The sequence below is a fragment of the Crotalus tigris genome, unplaced genomic scaffold, assembly GCF_016545835.1.
Source record: "Crotalus tigris isolate CLP2741 ecotype Arizona unplaced genomic scaffold, ASM1654583v1 scf7180000017736.1026742, whole genome shotgun sequence".
Lineage (NCBI taxonomy): Eukaryota > Metazoa > Chordata > Lepidosauria > Squamata > Viperidae > Crotalus > Crotalus tigris.
Window position 1 is genome coordinate 429277 of NW_024096602.1, and position 14080 is coordinate 443356.

General features: G+C 47.2%; 1 protein-coding gene across 1 annotated transcript; it reads left to right on the forward strand.

Moving 5' to 3' along the window:
• Positions 1-1528: 1528 nt before the first annotated feature.
• On the forward strand, positions 1529-8872 carry COMTD1 (catechol-O-methyltransferase domain containing 1). Its single transcript, XM_039339614.1, has 7 exons — positions 1529-1686; positions 3315-3457; positions 5124-5229; positions 6145-6263; positions 7120-7174; positions 7845-7978; positions 8561-8872. Exons 1-7 carry the CDS (start codon positions 1602-1604, stop codon positions 8711-8713), a joined length of 795 nt encoding a protein of 264 aa, XP_039195548.1. The 5' UTR covers positions 1529-1601; the 3' UTR covers positions 8714-8872.
• Positions 8873-14080: the final 5208 nt, after the last annotated feature.

Below are 14080 nucleotides of genomic sequence, written 5' to 3' on the forward strand. Positions count from 1 at the left end.
AGGCTGGAGGACTGCAAGGCCTGAAAGTACAGTGGAAGAAAGAAAAGCGGAACTCAGCCACCCCCACGCTTGGCACAAGGCAGAGGTCAGCCTGGGGGATCTGTGGTCATCTTCTTTGGAAAACAAGATTTGCCTCCACTGGGGACACGGCAGACGGATTTATAGCTCTGTTCTTGGATGGTTCAAGCACAGGCCACGGTGGCCATTTCTAATGAGGATAAGGAGAAGAGGCAAGTGTTAAGGCATCCGGCTAGAAGCCGGAGACGGTGAGTTCTAATCCTGCCTCAGACGTAAAGCCAGTCACCCTCTCTCAGACCTCAGAAAGAGGCAATGGCCGACCACTCCTGAAAACCCATGCCGAGAAAACTTCAGGGACTAGAAACCGGTCCGGGGTGCCCAAAAGGTTGGGGCCACTGCCCTACGCCCTTCCAGACAAGGGGCTGTCCAGCCTCTTCTTAAAAACTGTTAAGAAAAATTTTTTAAATCCTACATGACCTGGGATCCAGACTGTCTACGGAGGTTCTCCATCCTCCAGGTCCTGGTTGTCCCCCAGGTGCTTTTTTCCACCAGGTGCCTGGACTTCCTCATTTTTCTTTGGAGACGTTTCGCTTCTGAAGAGCTGAAGAAGCTTCTTGGATGGGAAGCGAAACGTCTTCAAAGGGGAAAAAGGAAGTCCAGGTGCCTGGTGAAGAAAGCACCTTTGGGAGGGACTCCAGGGATGGAGCACCCAAACCCATAAGCCATTCTCACCGTTAGGACGCTTCTCCTTAGTTCCAGGTTGCTTCTCTCCAGTCCTGCCTTCGGGTGCTCTGGGGAACAAGCCGACCCTCTCAAATATCGGAAGAGTGCCGTCAAGTTTCCCCCCCCCCCGTCCTTCTTTTCATTGAACCAGATGTGCCCAGACGTGCCCAATTCACGCAGCCTTGTGAGTTTTAGCCTCCCGTCCCCTGATCCTCTTTGCTGCTCTTCTCTGCACTCTTTCCAGAGTCCCCGCCTCTTTTCTGAAAAGCTTGTATGCTGCAGAATGCATGAATGAATGAATGAATGAATGAATGAAATGGGGTGCAATGCCTGGATGTAAGTGTGCGGCCAGACCCACCCCCCTTCTCTGCCCCCCGCCAGCTGCTCTCCCCCATTGTGAAACCCAGGAGGAACCCATTCCCGGCCCTGCTCCATCTTCTCCTTGCAACCTGTGGATATGGCTGTGTGTGTGTGTGTGTGTGTGTGTCCGTGTCCCCCTTCTGCCACGAAGCGCCCGCTTTGCGAAGAGCCGCCGAGCGTCTCCCGCGCATCCCGAACTCGCCAGAAATACAAAGTTGCCAAACAAGCTCACAGTAGCTCTTTCCCCTTCCTGAGCCGGGAGGGAACGTTCAGATGATCTTTGGGGACCGGGACCCCCCCCTTCTGGGCTGACCCGTCTGGGGAGCGGCCAGTCCGGGGCGCCCCCGACCCGCCTCCCTCCGCCGCCTTTTGCGCTCCGCCTTTTGCGCCCAGTCGCGGGTTCCGCCGCCTGCAGGGGCCGCTCGCCACCCGGGACACGTGACGCGCCGGTCTTGCGAAAGCGCCCGCTCTGGCGGCGGATCCGGCTCCCACCTGGCGGCATGCCTTCCTCCGGGCTCTCCCGCGAAGCCCTCCTGGCGGCCACGGCGGCGGCGGGGGCGGCGCTGGCGGTGGGCTTCCTGGCCGGTAAGGCTCCACGCGCCCCACGCGGGGCAGAAAGGCGCCCCACGCGGGAATTGGGGGGGAGCGGCAACCTGGCGCCCGCCCGCCCGCCTTGCTCCGCTGGGAGAGGGAGCCCCGCGGGCCGGGAGGGGGGGGCTGAGGGGAATGCCCGCCCGAGGAGGCCTTTCCCGCCCCCCAGAGGAGCCTCTTCCCCCCCCCCCACATACACACACGCAGGTAGCTTCTCCGGGGTGCTCCGGGCACGACTTTGCTCCGCGCACCCTCCCCCACCCCCCCGGTGGCCGTCCGGGCTCAGGGGCGCCTCGGGAAGGGGCTGCGCCCGCGGCTCTCGGGGGGCTTCGCAGCCCGGAAGTGGCCGGCGCTGAAACCGGGGCTGGTTGGAAAGGGGCAAAGGGAAGGGCCGGGACCCCGACCCTAAACTGGGGAGGAGGGATTGGACTGCAGCCACCCCCTCCGGCTTTTTATTCTGCAGCCCCAGCGCAAGATCTTCTTAATCTGTCAGAAGTGGTGAAGGGTCTCCTGCTTGGGCGTGGGGGGGCCGGCGGGTGGGTTGGACTAGATGACCTATAAGGTCCCTTCCACCTCTTGTTATTCTAGCCTAGGCTAGGCTAGGAATTCTTTGGCATTAATAGCGGGAGTTGAAGTCCATCCCATGTTAAAAGTGGCCAACTTTGAAAAATTCCTGTGCAGTAGGAAATAAGAAACACACAAACTGGCTCTGGCTCAAACTCTCTCCTGGACCTTCTGAGCTACATAATCCAGACCAGCTCGGTCACCTTTTGAGGTGCCTATAGCTAAACTTTGGCCCATCTTGAAAAGCGTAAGCGGGATGGGAGACCACCGAGATACCCAAGCCTGTAGGCCAAATGGAGAAAAATTTTAAAATGCCGGAAGAGGTTTAGGGCAAACCATCCAGGGATTTTTGCTGGGAAGGTGCACGGTTGTGTTTGAGTGGTCATCAGAGCAGAATTGGACCAAAAGAAGCAGGTTTGTTTGCTTTTTTACTTAGGAGCAAACTTTTGAAGAGGTGCTTCTTCTCGGGCAAGCTGTGATCAAAGTGTCAAAGGGCTTTCAGAGCAAAGCGAAGCAGGCCTCCCCTGGGGAGGATTGGAGTAGATTGGGCTAAGCCCCAATTAGTCTACTTAGTTCCCTAAGCCACGATAGAGCAGCTCACCAATGCAGATTCACCCTGTTCAGGGTTTCTCTTCTGGGTGGGATGACCTCTCCGTGGCAGATGTGTTTAAGAGCTCCTGGGTACACCTAGCAAAAGATTCACACAACACGCCGAGCTTGGTGTTAACTTTGGTTAGATTTCAACAGCTTATTGTAATGTACGAACTCTGTACTGATACCACAGGGGAAAGTGAGTTAATTTATTCCAGGTTGCCGTTATTATTATTTTTTTCACTTGGACTAAAAGGCTTCCGAGGTCTCGTCCAGCCCTGGTATTCAATGAGTTTCAATCCCCCCCCCCTCCCCAGAAATTCAGAAACCAGGATAAGTATGTTGTGTGAAAAAGGATTGGTGTTCCAGACAGTCACCCTCCTAAGCTTCTTTCAGTGGGTTCCTGTCGAGCGTTTCGAACTATTCATTCTGTGACTGAGGAGGGATTGGTTTGCTTTCCAAAAAAGGCAGAAGATACTACAGCTCGGACTTGTTCACCTTCGGCATCTCCAGCAGTTTCTCCGGCTTCTTGCGAGGGAACGACAACCTACACAAATACGTTGTGGATCACTCCGTGCGAGAGCACCCTCTTTTAAAGAAGCTGAGGCTGGTGAGTGCCCCGGCTGCAAATGGATCCCATCGACTTCTGTGGTCAATCCAGGATCCACAAACGCCCCAGATTAACTCCCATCTCCTCTGTAACTGGGGGATCTTTCAGCCCTTCAGTCTGGAAGAAGCAGACGTCCCAAATACTGCACAGGGGGTCCTCGGCTCACAACAGTTTGTTTAGTGACTGTTCTAGGTTACCACGGCACTGAAAAAGGTGACTTATGGCCGTTTCTCACACTTAGCAAACATTACAACATCCCCAAATGGTCAAAATTTGGACACTTGGCTACTGACTGACATTTATGATGGTCACAGTGTCCTGGGGGGGCACGTGATCCCCTTTTGAGAAGCAAAGTCAGTGTTTTTGTGCTGGGGGGAAGCCAGCCCTTCTCTGGCGGCTCTTCTCCATCTGAAGCAAGCCCTCCCCGCCCCCCCTGCCCTTGCTGCAAAGACCTCATTCGTTATTTCTTAGATGCTTCTTCGGAGGAGCTCCTGGAAAAGTTTATAAAATAAAAAAAAAAACGAAGCATGAAATGCAGTTTAAAAGGAAACAATAAATTATTGGTGGGCAATTAATTTTCCCAAGAGGCCACAAGAGACACTGGGACTGTTTTGGAAGGCTGAGCCAATATTTTGAAGGCACGCACGCACACACATTTGTACATTTATTTACATGTTTATTTATTTAATTGTTAATTTTTTATGCCACCCGTCTCCCCTTTTGAGGTGACTCTGGGCTTGAAAAGAAAATAAGAGTTACCTTCAAAATAAAAGTAATGCAGTTGTATTTGTGCGCATGGCATATATATATATATATATATATATATATATATATATATATATATATATATATATATATATATATATATATATATATATATATTTATATATATATATATATATATATTTGATTTCTAACTTCCAATTGACTTCAAGGACAGGAACGGCTAAAGGGCTGGAGGTGGGCCCCGGGCCCCAGGTCTGCAATCAATAATAAATTAAATTGTGGAATGGAGAGATGGCTAATCTTGGCTTCTGGATCCGGTTCTTGTTTTTCCTTTGAAGACGTTTCGCTTCTCATCCAAGCAGCTTCTTCAGCTCTGATTGGATGGTGGGGAGTGGAAGGATTTATATTTAGACATTGAGCCATGCACTTTGGGATGGACCCCCTTTGAATGGTGAGGGAGGATAAACGGATTTCCAGAAAACATTGCAGACCACAGGAACCATTAGTGCTTCAGCTGGAGATGCAGACAACACAGACTCAGCCCCAACAGCCTGCGCCCATCTCCAACAGTGAAGGGACCCTAGACAGAAAAAACATCCTGCATCAAGAAGGCTCCACCATCCCGTTTGCACCACTCAGGTGACCCTGAGGACACAGATGAGCCTCCCAGTGGCCTCAACGCCTCCAAAAGAAGGCAAATGACCAGCGGTCTGCAAGGAGTATAAATCCTTCCATTCCCCACCGTCTGGTCAGAACTGAAGAAGTTTCTTGGATGAGAGCGAAGTGTGTTTAAAAACAAAACAAGAAAAACAGTTGCCTCTTGAAAAAGCACCTTTGGGACAGCCAGGACCTGGAGGATGGAGAATCTCCGTAGACAATCTGGATCATTCATGGAATTGCAGAAGAACTTGTCATGTAGAGACCTGTTTTGTTTTTCTAGGCTGCATCTGGTCCTCCTGGCAAAAAGCTCTGGGTCTCCCGTGATCAGGCCCAGTTGGTGGCAAACCTGATCAGACTTCTTGGAGCAAAAAAGGTAATTGAGATAGGTAAGTGAGAGTGCCTACAACCAGGAAGATTCGGGATTCGATCCCATAATAAACGGAGCCCCCTGTAGGTCACAGTCTAATCTTCTGCCAGTTGTCCTCAAATTACAACTGGTCACTTCCCCCAAACTCCCCTCTTTGGTTTTTGAGCCAGTTGAAGTGGCGATCAATTCCACACTCGGGCAAAATTAGGAGCGAAAGGACGGTTTTTAAATCATCTTTCATGGCTTCCTCTCTCCTTACTGAGAAGGAAGGAAGGAAGGAAGGAAGGAAGGAAGGAAGGAAGGAAGGAAGGAAGGAAGGAAGGAAGGAAGGAAGAGCTGTGGTGGCACAGGGGTTGCAATGCAGTACCGCAGGCTAATTCTGCCCACTGCCAGGAGTTCGATCCTGACCAGCTCAAGGTTGACTCAGGCTTCCGTCCTTCCAAGATCAGTAAAATGAGGACCCAGATTGTTGGGGGCAACAGGCTGACTCTGTAAACCGTTTAGAGGGGGGACTATAAAGCCCTGGGAAGTGGTATATAAGCCTAAGTGCTATTACTGAGAAGAGAGGAAGGGAGGGAGGAAAGAAGGAAGGGCGGAGGGAGCATGGCCGGCTTGGGAATTCTGGGAGTTGAAGTCCACGAGTCATAAAAGAGACCAGGTTCCCCACCCCTGTCCCAGCCAATGTCCGACAAGCGAAGTCAATGAGGGAAGCTGGATTTGCTTAAGGACTCCATCGATTCACTTCAACAACCGCAGCGGTTTGCTTAACAACCATGGCAATAAAGGTTGTAAAATGGAGCACATCCCACTTAACCTTCCTTAGCAATGGAAATTCCGGTCCCGACGGCAGTCGTAAGTGGAGGATCGCCTCTACGTTCCTATTTGTTCGGAAGTCAGAACCCCTCTCAACCGCCTTTTTGCTGTTTCTCCGTAGGAGTTTCTGCCGGGTACAATACTTTGAGCATGGCTCTAGTCCTTCCGGAAGACGGCAGAATTGTTGCCTGCGACATAAACGAAGACTTGGCCAGTATTGGGAAGCCAGTGTGGAAAGAGGTAGAGTGAGTCACTCGGAAATTGGGGTTTAGTCATATTTGCTGTGTTAATATTTGCCGACATTCAGTTGTGCCAAAGGTGCTTTTTTTCAGGAGGCAACTGGACTTCCTTGTTTTTCTTTGAAGGCGTTTCGCTTCTCATCCCAGAAGCTTCTTCAGTTCTCACCACACAGTGGGGAATGGAAGGATTTATGCTCCTTGCAGACAACTGGTCATTTGCCTCCTTTTAGAGCAGTGGTTCTCAAACTTTTTAATGCCGCGACCCCCAACCGGTCGTAAGTCGAGGACTACTCAACGGGTGCAGCACCGTTTGCAGAATGGGACTTTTGGCGGGCTCAGCAGGGCAGAGACAGCCTGGACAATTCGTATTGGCTTTTGAAAGCCAATAGAATTAGACTCTATTCAAGAGAGTCTATTCTATTGGCTTTCAAAAGCCAATAGAATAAAAGGGAGTAGCACAGCTAAGGAAAAGGGGAAGAAAATGGCGGACTGCGTTGTTTGGCGACCCCCGTGAAATGGTCGTTCGACCCCAAATGGGGTCCTGACCCACAGGTTGAGAACCACTGATTTAGAGAGTGGTTGGGACCAGTTGGAGGGTTACCTGTGTCCTCAGAGTCACCTGAGCGGTGCAAATGGGCGTGGAGCCTTCTTGGAGCTGCGGAAAGGACTGTGTTGTAGACTGGATCTCTCTCCACAGATGGGGGGGGGGATATGACATCATCTATCTCCAGTCAGCCCCCACCCCTTCTGGAAATGCCACCACATCCATGGGGGGTCCACACAAACACACACACAAGATGCAGAGGCTGAGCACCTGGGACCGTGGGAGACCTTTGAGCTGTTTCCTTTCCTTTCAGGCCGGAGTGCTACGCAAGATCGATCTAAGGATAAAACCAGCCATTGAAACATTAGGTAGGTGGAAGCAAAGGATTTGACTGGAAGGTTCGTAAAACGGGGCAAAACTTACTTAACATCTCACTTAGCAACAGAAGCCCGGGGCTTGATTGTGGTCATAAATTGAGGACCGCCTGTATTCAGTTTAGATTAAGGTAGTTGCGGGTGGAAACCCTCTCTGAGGTGATGCTTGACCTACCGTGATGGGCAGGGTGATTCATGACATCCCAAGAGGCCCCAAGCCAGACAGAGATTGGGAAAAAAAAACCCACCATTGTGGTTTCACAAACAGAGTTAAGGGGAAACTGGAATTCAGGATTTTCATCGTTCCCCGTCCCCTTCCCTTCGCAGATTGGACTCGTCTGAGTAGCAGTAATGCTTAGACTTATATACCGCTTCATAATTCTTTTATAGCCCTCTCTGAACGGTTTCCAGAATCCGCATATTTGCCCCCAACAATCTGGGTCCTCATTTTACCGACCTCAGAAGGACGGGAGGCTGAGTCAACCTCGAGCTGGTCAGGGTTGAACTGCTGGCTGTGGGGCAGAGTCAACCTGCATTGTAATTCCTGCTCCACCAAGGCTGAAGCTAGATAAGGGGGCAACAATAGAAGGAAGACAGACAGAAGGGAATCTTTTGCATTTTTTTAAAAAAGCTCATTCTGATTTTTGTGTGTGTGTGTGTGTAGAGGAACTTCTGGCCAATGGTGAAGCTGGAACCTTTGACCTGGCGTTCATCCACGCGGACAAAGAGAGTTACAACGATTACTACGAAAAATGTCTACGGCTCATAAAAAAGGGGAAGTTATTAGTTCTTGACAACGTAAGTATTTCAGAAAAAAATGGGAACCGAACAGATCTTGGTGGCTTTTCTGGACTAGAAAGAAGAGACCGGACAACCATTTGTTTGGAATGGCATAGAACAGGGGGTTGGACTAGAAGACCTCCAAGGTTCCTTCCAATTCTGTTATTCTGTATTTTGCCTTTGGCAAAACTTTGCTTTTGATCACTTTCACCCCAGAAAGGACGGAGATTGGAACGCCGCCTGCACTGACTTTGAAATAAACTTCCTTGGTTGTATGGAATCTTTAGCCTGGGTAGTTGTTCATAAAGCAAAGGTCCAGTTGTAAACTTAGTTGTGATGCAGGGGTGGGGCAAGGCAGCACTTGGAACAGATTGTAGAGGCCCCAACTGCCTGCAACTCACTGAACCAGCCAGCAGTTTCCAGGTTTGTGTGGTTGCAGCAGAAGGCTGACATCGTAGCTGTCTCGTCCTGAGAAAAGAGGTAGCACTGCATTTGTACTTCCAGGCATTCTCTGACAGTTGTCTCTAGTGTAACAGCGTTGTAATACATGGTGTGAGTCCTGCACACTCTTCTGTATGGTTTTCTCTCTGTTTCTAACAGGTTTTGGTATCAGGAAAAGTTCTTAAACCGGGCAACAGTGACCGCGCAGCCCAACACATTCATCAATTAAATGAGAAGATCTTCCATGATCCTCGTGTGAACATAAGCATGATCCTGATTGGAAACGGGATAACTTTAGGATTTAAGCTATAGTGAAGGAGGGGAAGGAAGGTAGGATGTGCTGAGCACTCTCAATCCTCAGGGATACTAATTTAGAGATGTGAAATTGTCTATATTTTGTCCTTGTTTCTTTAAATGTGTTTAGGGTTGCATTATGCATTACACAAATTAAAAAAAAAATTCTAAAATATCCTTTCAGTTTTGTGCATCACTTTATTTACTTGCATCCTGTCTTAATTGTTTTTACCGATAACTCAAGGTGGCAAACATATCCAAGAGACCTTCCTCCTCCTCCTCTTCCCACATCAACCCTGTGAGGTGGGTTGGGCTGAATAAGAGCGATTGGCCCAAAGTCACCCAGCTGGCTTTCATGGCTAAGGCGGGACTGGAACTCACGATCACCTGCTTTCTAGCTTGGTACCTTACGCCACCTCCACGGCTGAGTGAAGACAACAGGCCTGGATCTTTCTCAGTCCAACATCCCAGCCAGTATCCCAGGCTTTCCCCTTTGCTACATCCTGTGCACGAGGTTTTTTTTTTTTTTAAAAAAAAAAAAAAAATCATTGCAAGAATCAGAGTGAGCTCAGAGGTTTCTGTGCAAAATTAATTTTTTTTTAATTTAAACCTAAATGCAAAGAACTTCAAACTTTTTTTACTTTTAAAAATTGTATTATTTAAAACTGGTTATTTCTTCATACACGCACGCACTTGCACGTGAACACATGTGCTGGGGGGATAGATTTGCTACCCAAGCTAGGTTGAAAAGAGATGTATTTAGGGCACAATCACCTGTCAGTGCCTCACCTGTAGCTTTGCAGAGGTTGGCCATTGGCCTGAATATTCTTCCAAATCTTGACAGCCAGTTCTTGGGGGGGCATGGGGGGGGGAGATGAGGTTCCACACTACATGTTACTCTTATACATACGGGGGATTTTTTTTTTCTGAGGCTGAGCATCAATGTCACCCTCCTCTGCCGAGAAAACTAATGCATTACTTAACTTACTAACAGGAAATAACTTTCCTTGTTGTAAAAAGGCAGGAATTGCTTCCCTCTTCTTGTGATCTAAAAACAGAAAGTGCCATTACACAAGAGCAGTCAAAGGGCTGTACGTAGATTGTGTTAATCAGAATAGAGCTGGAAGGGACCTTGGAGGTCTTCTAGTCCAACCCCCTGCTCCAATAGTGATCCTGATAGGTATCAGTAAACTGATGGAACAGCAAGAAGCTTGATAACCGGATCAAGCCAGCAAATAAAATAGAGGGAAATGACAAAATACGAAATAAGTTCTATATTGCCACGGCCTGGCCCAATAACAGTGAGCAGTGTGGCTAGGGAAATCAGCCTTCCTCTTATTAAGATGAGCCAATATCAAAAGAGATAAAATCATTTTTTTAAAAAAGAAAATATAAAAATGCCATTCAAGTTGGAAGTAGTTACGTGCAAAGCAAGCAATGAGGGAAGGAAATAGAGCTGCTCATATCGAAGAAACCACTTTAAAAGAACGACTAAAAGAAAAACATTCAGGGAAAGAGAAAATTATGAACTGGTTCTCAGATTGCGATGCTCTCCTCCTATTTAGAAGCAACTTCGATGCAAAGGTGCTTAACAATTTGCACAAAGCCCACCAGGGCAAGTTTATAAAGAGACACAAATCATGATACAAAAGGCCAGATGTGCCAGCTGGTTACATAGAAAGATCCTTCAAATTCCCCCAAATTCTCCTCCCCCCCCTTTGCATTCCATCTCCTTGTCAAGGTGAGAGCCTGGGAGAAAACGCTGACCTACTGCGCCAAAGATTTGCACAGGCCCAACTCTGGAAAACCAACCCCCGAGGGGGCCTAGGACACCTCGCCACAGCCAACCCACCACGGAACAACTCGCCGTGGGACAAGAGTGCCACTAATATTGAAGAAATAGTCAAATGGAATTATTAAAGAAAGGACGCCAAAGGAGGGACAAAATAAAATATGAATGACTAAAATTAAAATGATTTTTAACATTATTTGAAATAATTAAATTGTTGAAGTGAGTTGGCTGAGGGAGTGGTCCATTTCCACTCCCGAGGAGCCCAGGAACAACTGGATCTGATGGTGCTGCTTCTTCCCCCAGCCTGGAAGCAAAAGAGTCCTAAAGCCAACCTAAGCGGGGAATTGATGTTCAAGGCCTTGTTAAGGCCTTAATCTTTCTTTCCAGAAAGGAGTACATAACTAGTTGCTGTAATATTTTAATTCTTTTTACAGGAGCAGTTAATATTGCCGTCAACTCACTGGCTTTATCCTCTGTTACATTTCCTATTTCAAAGACGGATTTAAGTCCATGAGGAAAAATACCCTTATTGTTTAAATTTCCCTCCTGAGCTGCAGGCAAATTGTACCCACTTGTATTTTATGATGTTTAGATAATTAAAAGGAATCCTCCCCAGAGTTAGCAACAAGATTGTGACTGACTAGCACACACTCCTGTACAAAAGGGGTCTTTTTAAAGGCTGGCCATTTTCCTGCCATTAACATGCCAAGTGCCGTAAATTCCTATGCACTGTTCAGGCTCCAGGGAAAAGTGGAACCTTTTGCAACCTTTACAGGATTCTGAATGCGCCAGAGGTTACTGAAAACAGCTCCTATTTATGCCCGTTTGCCAATACGGGATATAACTCCAATGTCGAATGTGGGGAATATTCCTAGTGCCATTGCATTTAATTACAGTAAAACACAACAGCAACAGCTTAAGTGAATAAAGGTCCCAAAGAGACTCCATGGCCATTTCCCCCCATATGGATTAAAGCATCCTTTCCCGCGTCTTGTTGCAGCACAAACTCAACTCCACCCTCAAACTGGACATCCGCCCCACCAATCCTTGTACTGATTTGCACTGATGTAATTCCCTGAACTGCAAGGCATACAGATAATCCTTGTTTAGCGACTACCTCAGTCAGCAACCATTTGCAATTATGAGATAATAAACCAGGAACTTTGCAATAATCATATATGTACAGCCTCTGCAGTATCTCAATCACGTGTTTACTATGACAGGGGCCTGACCAGTTCTCCCCCCCCCCCAGCAGCAGACAGTTTGCCTATACAAGCTATTTCTTGAGGCACTTTTCCCTACAGAGCAGGAAGTCCCTAAAATGTATTTACTGAAAGTTAACAAGCTTAGTTTGCTGACCTTAATTAGTTGACTTAATACCCTCCTGCCAGCTCTAAGATGCTGCTTGACATCAAGATCCTAATCAGTTCAGCTTTTTTGCTTCTTAGGTAGCATGCTAGGCAAATGGCCAGCACAAATAAGTTGCTCTATGTATCTCATTGTGTGGCATGCTTGTTCTCTTGTAATCCCTTTCTCTCCAATGAATGAAAACGCTAATATCAATTCGCCTCTTGCTAATAATCCCAGCACTGGGATGAGCACACCAAGAGTGAGGGGTGTTGGGGAAAAGAGCTATAAGATTTGCCCTTTTATACAGCTTTCTCGTGAGTCCATTTCCAAAAACCTTTCTTGCCATTTGGGTTCACCTGGCTGTTTCGGAGTGTATCCTTCTGATGCTATAAAACAAAGTAGAGATAAAGTTGTGTGTGTGTCTTAATGCGAGGGCCTCTTTATGCAGCTTGGCAATTTAGACTTAATAATCCTTTTTTTAAAAAAAAAAAATTCAGCCCATGTGCTTTCTGAAACACCCAGGAAGATAGCTAAATCTTGTATTATTGCCTTTAGAAGGCTAACTATTTTGATTTTGTTTCATCTATTTTCCCCTATCTTTAGTATATTCCATTTTGATGTTATTACTTGGTTTATGGGGAACGGGAATATATAATTTGTTATTCAGTTTCAGAGTGTAAAGAAAACCTTTACCATTATTTTCTAGTAAAACCTGTCCCCAGTTTGCTAAATGGTCCAGTAAAATACTATGATCTGTTATCTATAATATAAGGAATTTACATTATTATTATTTCTAAAAAAAAAATTAAACCAGGGTGTCAGTGGGCATCAAGATACAAGTCCTAGGCACCTGGAGCCCTTCTGCACTCTTGGGGGCCTAAGAATGACACGATACAATGGAACAAGAGTTCAGAAATTAAAGGGCTTTGCCTTCTACCACAACTTCTAGCTGGCTTCAGATAGTTTAAATTGTTTTTATTTCCCTCTAGCTGTGTTGACCAAAATCTCCCAGCCATCCTAACCAATGTCAGCTGGAAACCCTGGGAGGTCTAATCCAACAAAACTAGATGGTGTTACAACCCTGCACATTTTTTTTTCCCTAACCCAGTGGTTCTCAACCTGTGGGTCCGGACCCCATTTGGGGTCAAACGACCATTTCACGGGAGTCGCCAAACAACGCAGTCCGCCATTTTTTTCCCCCTTTTCCTTAGCTGTGCTACTCCCTTTTATTCTATTGGCTTTTGAAAGCCAATAGAATAGACTCTCTTGAATAGAGTCTAATTCTATTGGCTTTCAAAGCCAATAGGAATTGTTCAGGCTGTCTCTGCCCTGCGGAGCCCGCCAAAAGTCCCATTCTGCAAACGGTGCTGCACCGGTTGAGTAGTCCTCGACTTACGACTGGTTGGGGGTCGCGGCATTAAAAAGGTTGAGAACCACTGTCCTAACCACAATGCCAACAATGTGCATCATGGCTCCACATATAAGTTCTGCCCTTTCTTTCTCCCAGTGGCAATGCATGCAAATAGACTTAGAGACAGGGCTAAACTGCAACGCAGGTTTTGTTACTTGCACCTCCCTCCGGCCCCAGATCTCGGCTTCTCCCCTAAGGACTTCCTCCTAAGGGCCTTGTCCCCTCAACTCACCGGGGTAGTCTCCTTTCCGGCCTCTCTGTACACTGGGGAGACAGACATGAAGTCAAGCTTTCTCCTTAGAAACATTTCGACTATGAAACTCTTCCTCAGTTTTTTTACAGCTTCCTCATAGATGCAATTTCTAAGCAAGTGGAAATAGCACTTTAGCACCGGCCCTGGGGCAAATGAACAATGTAGTATTTCCTAGGGCAACTGGGAAGCTGATTTTCTGGTTCTAAAGTTGTCTGGTAAAAAAAGCGATTTTCACATACAGTACTAAACTGTCACTTCTTTGCTTTCACTTCATGTGATCTGCAAACAGATCCTGAGTGATTTATGTGGTTTGAGCAAGGATGCTATAGTCTGCTAAACCACAACTTAGCCCCTTGCCAATGCAGACTTCAGGAAAAACAAACACAGCTATGGGAAATTCAGCTCGTAATTCAGCTCGTAAGTTAACCCCCCCCCCCTTTTTAGCCTTGATATTAGAAATAAACATGGAAATTAAGTGGCTTCATTTTAAATAGTTATATATTTCCAAGCTTCATAGATTCCTAGTTCAAAGCTTGCCTCCACCATGTATGTCAGTTCTAACGACTAGCCATTCAGATC

Bases quoted from the DNA above. Each gene is read 5' to 3' on its own strand.
- COMTD1 (XM_039339614.1), top strand. From the start codon at position 1,602: ATGCCTTCCTCCGGGCTCTCCCGCGAAGCCCTCCTGGCGGCCACGGCG. The intron at 1,687-3,314 runs GTAAGGCTCCAC...TTTCCAAAAAAG, and splicing joins GGCGGTGGGCTTCCTGGCCG to GCAGAAGATACTACAGCTCG. The intron at 7,175-7,844 runs GTAGGTGGAAGC...GTGTGTGTGTAG, and splicing joins ACCAGCCATTGAAACATTAG to AGGAACTTCTGGCCAATGGT.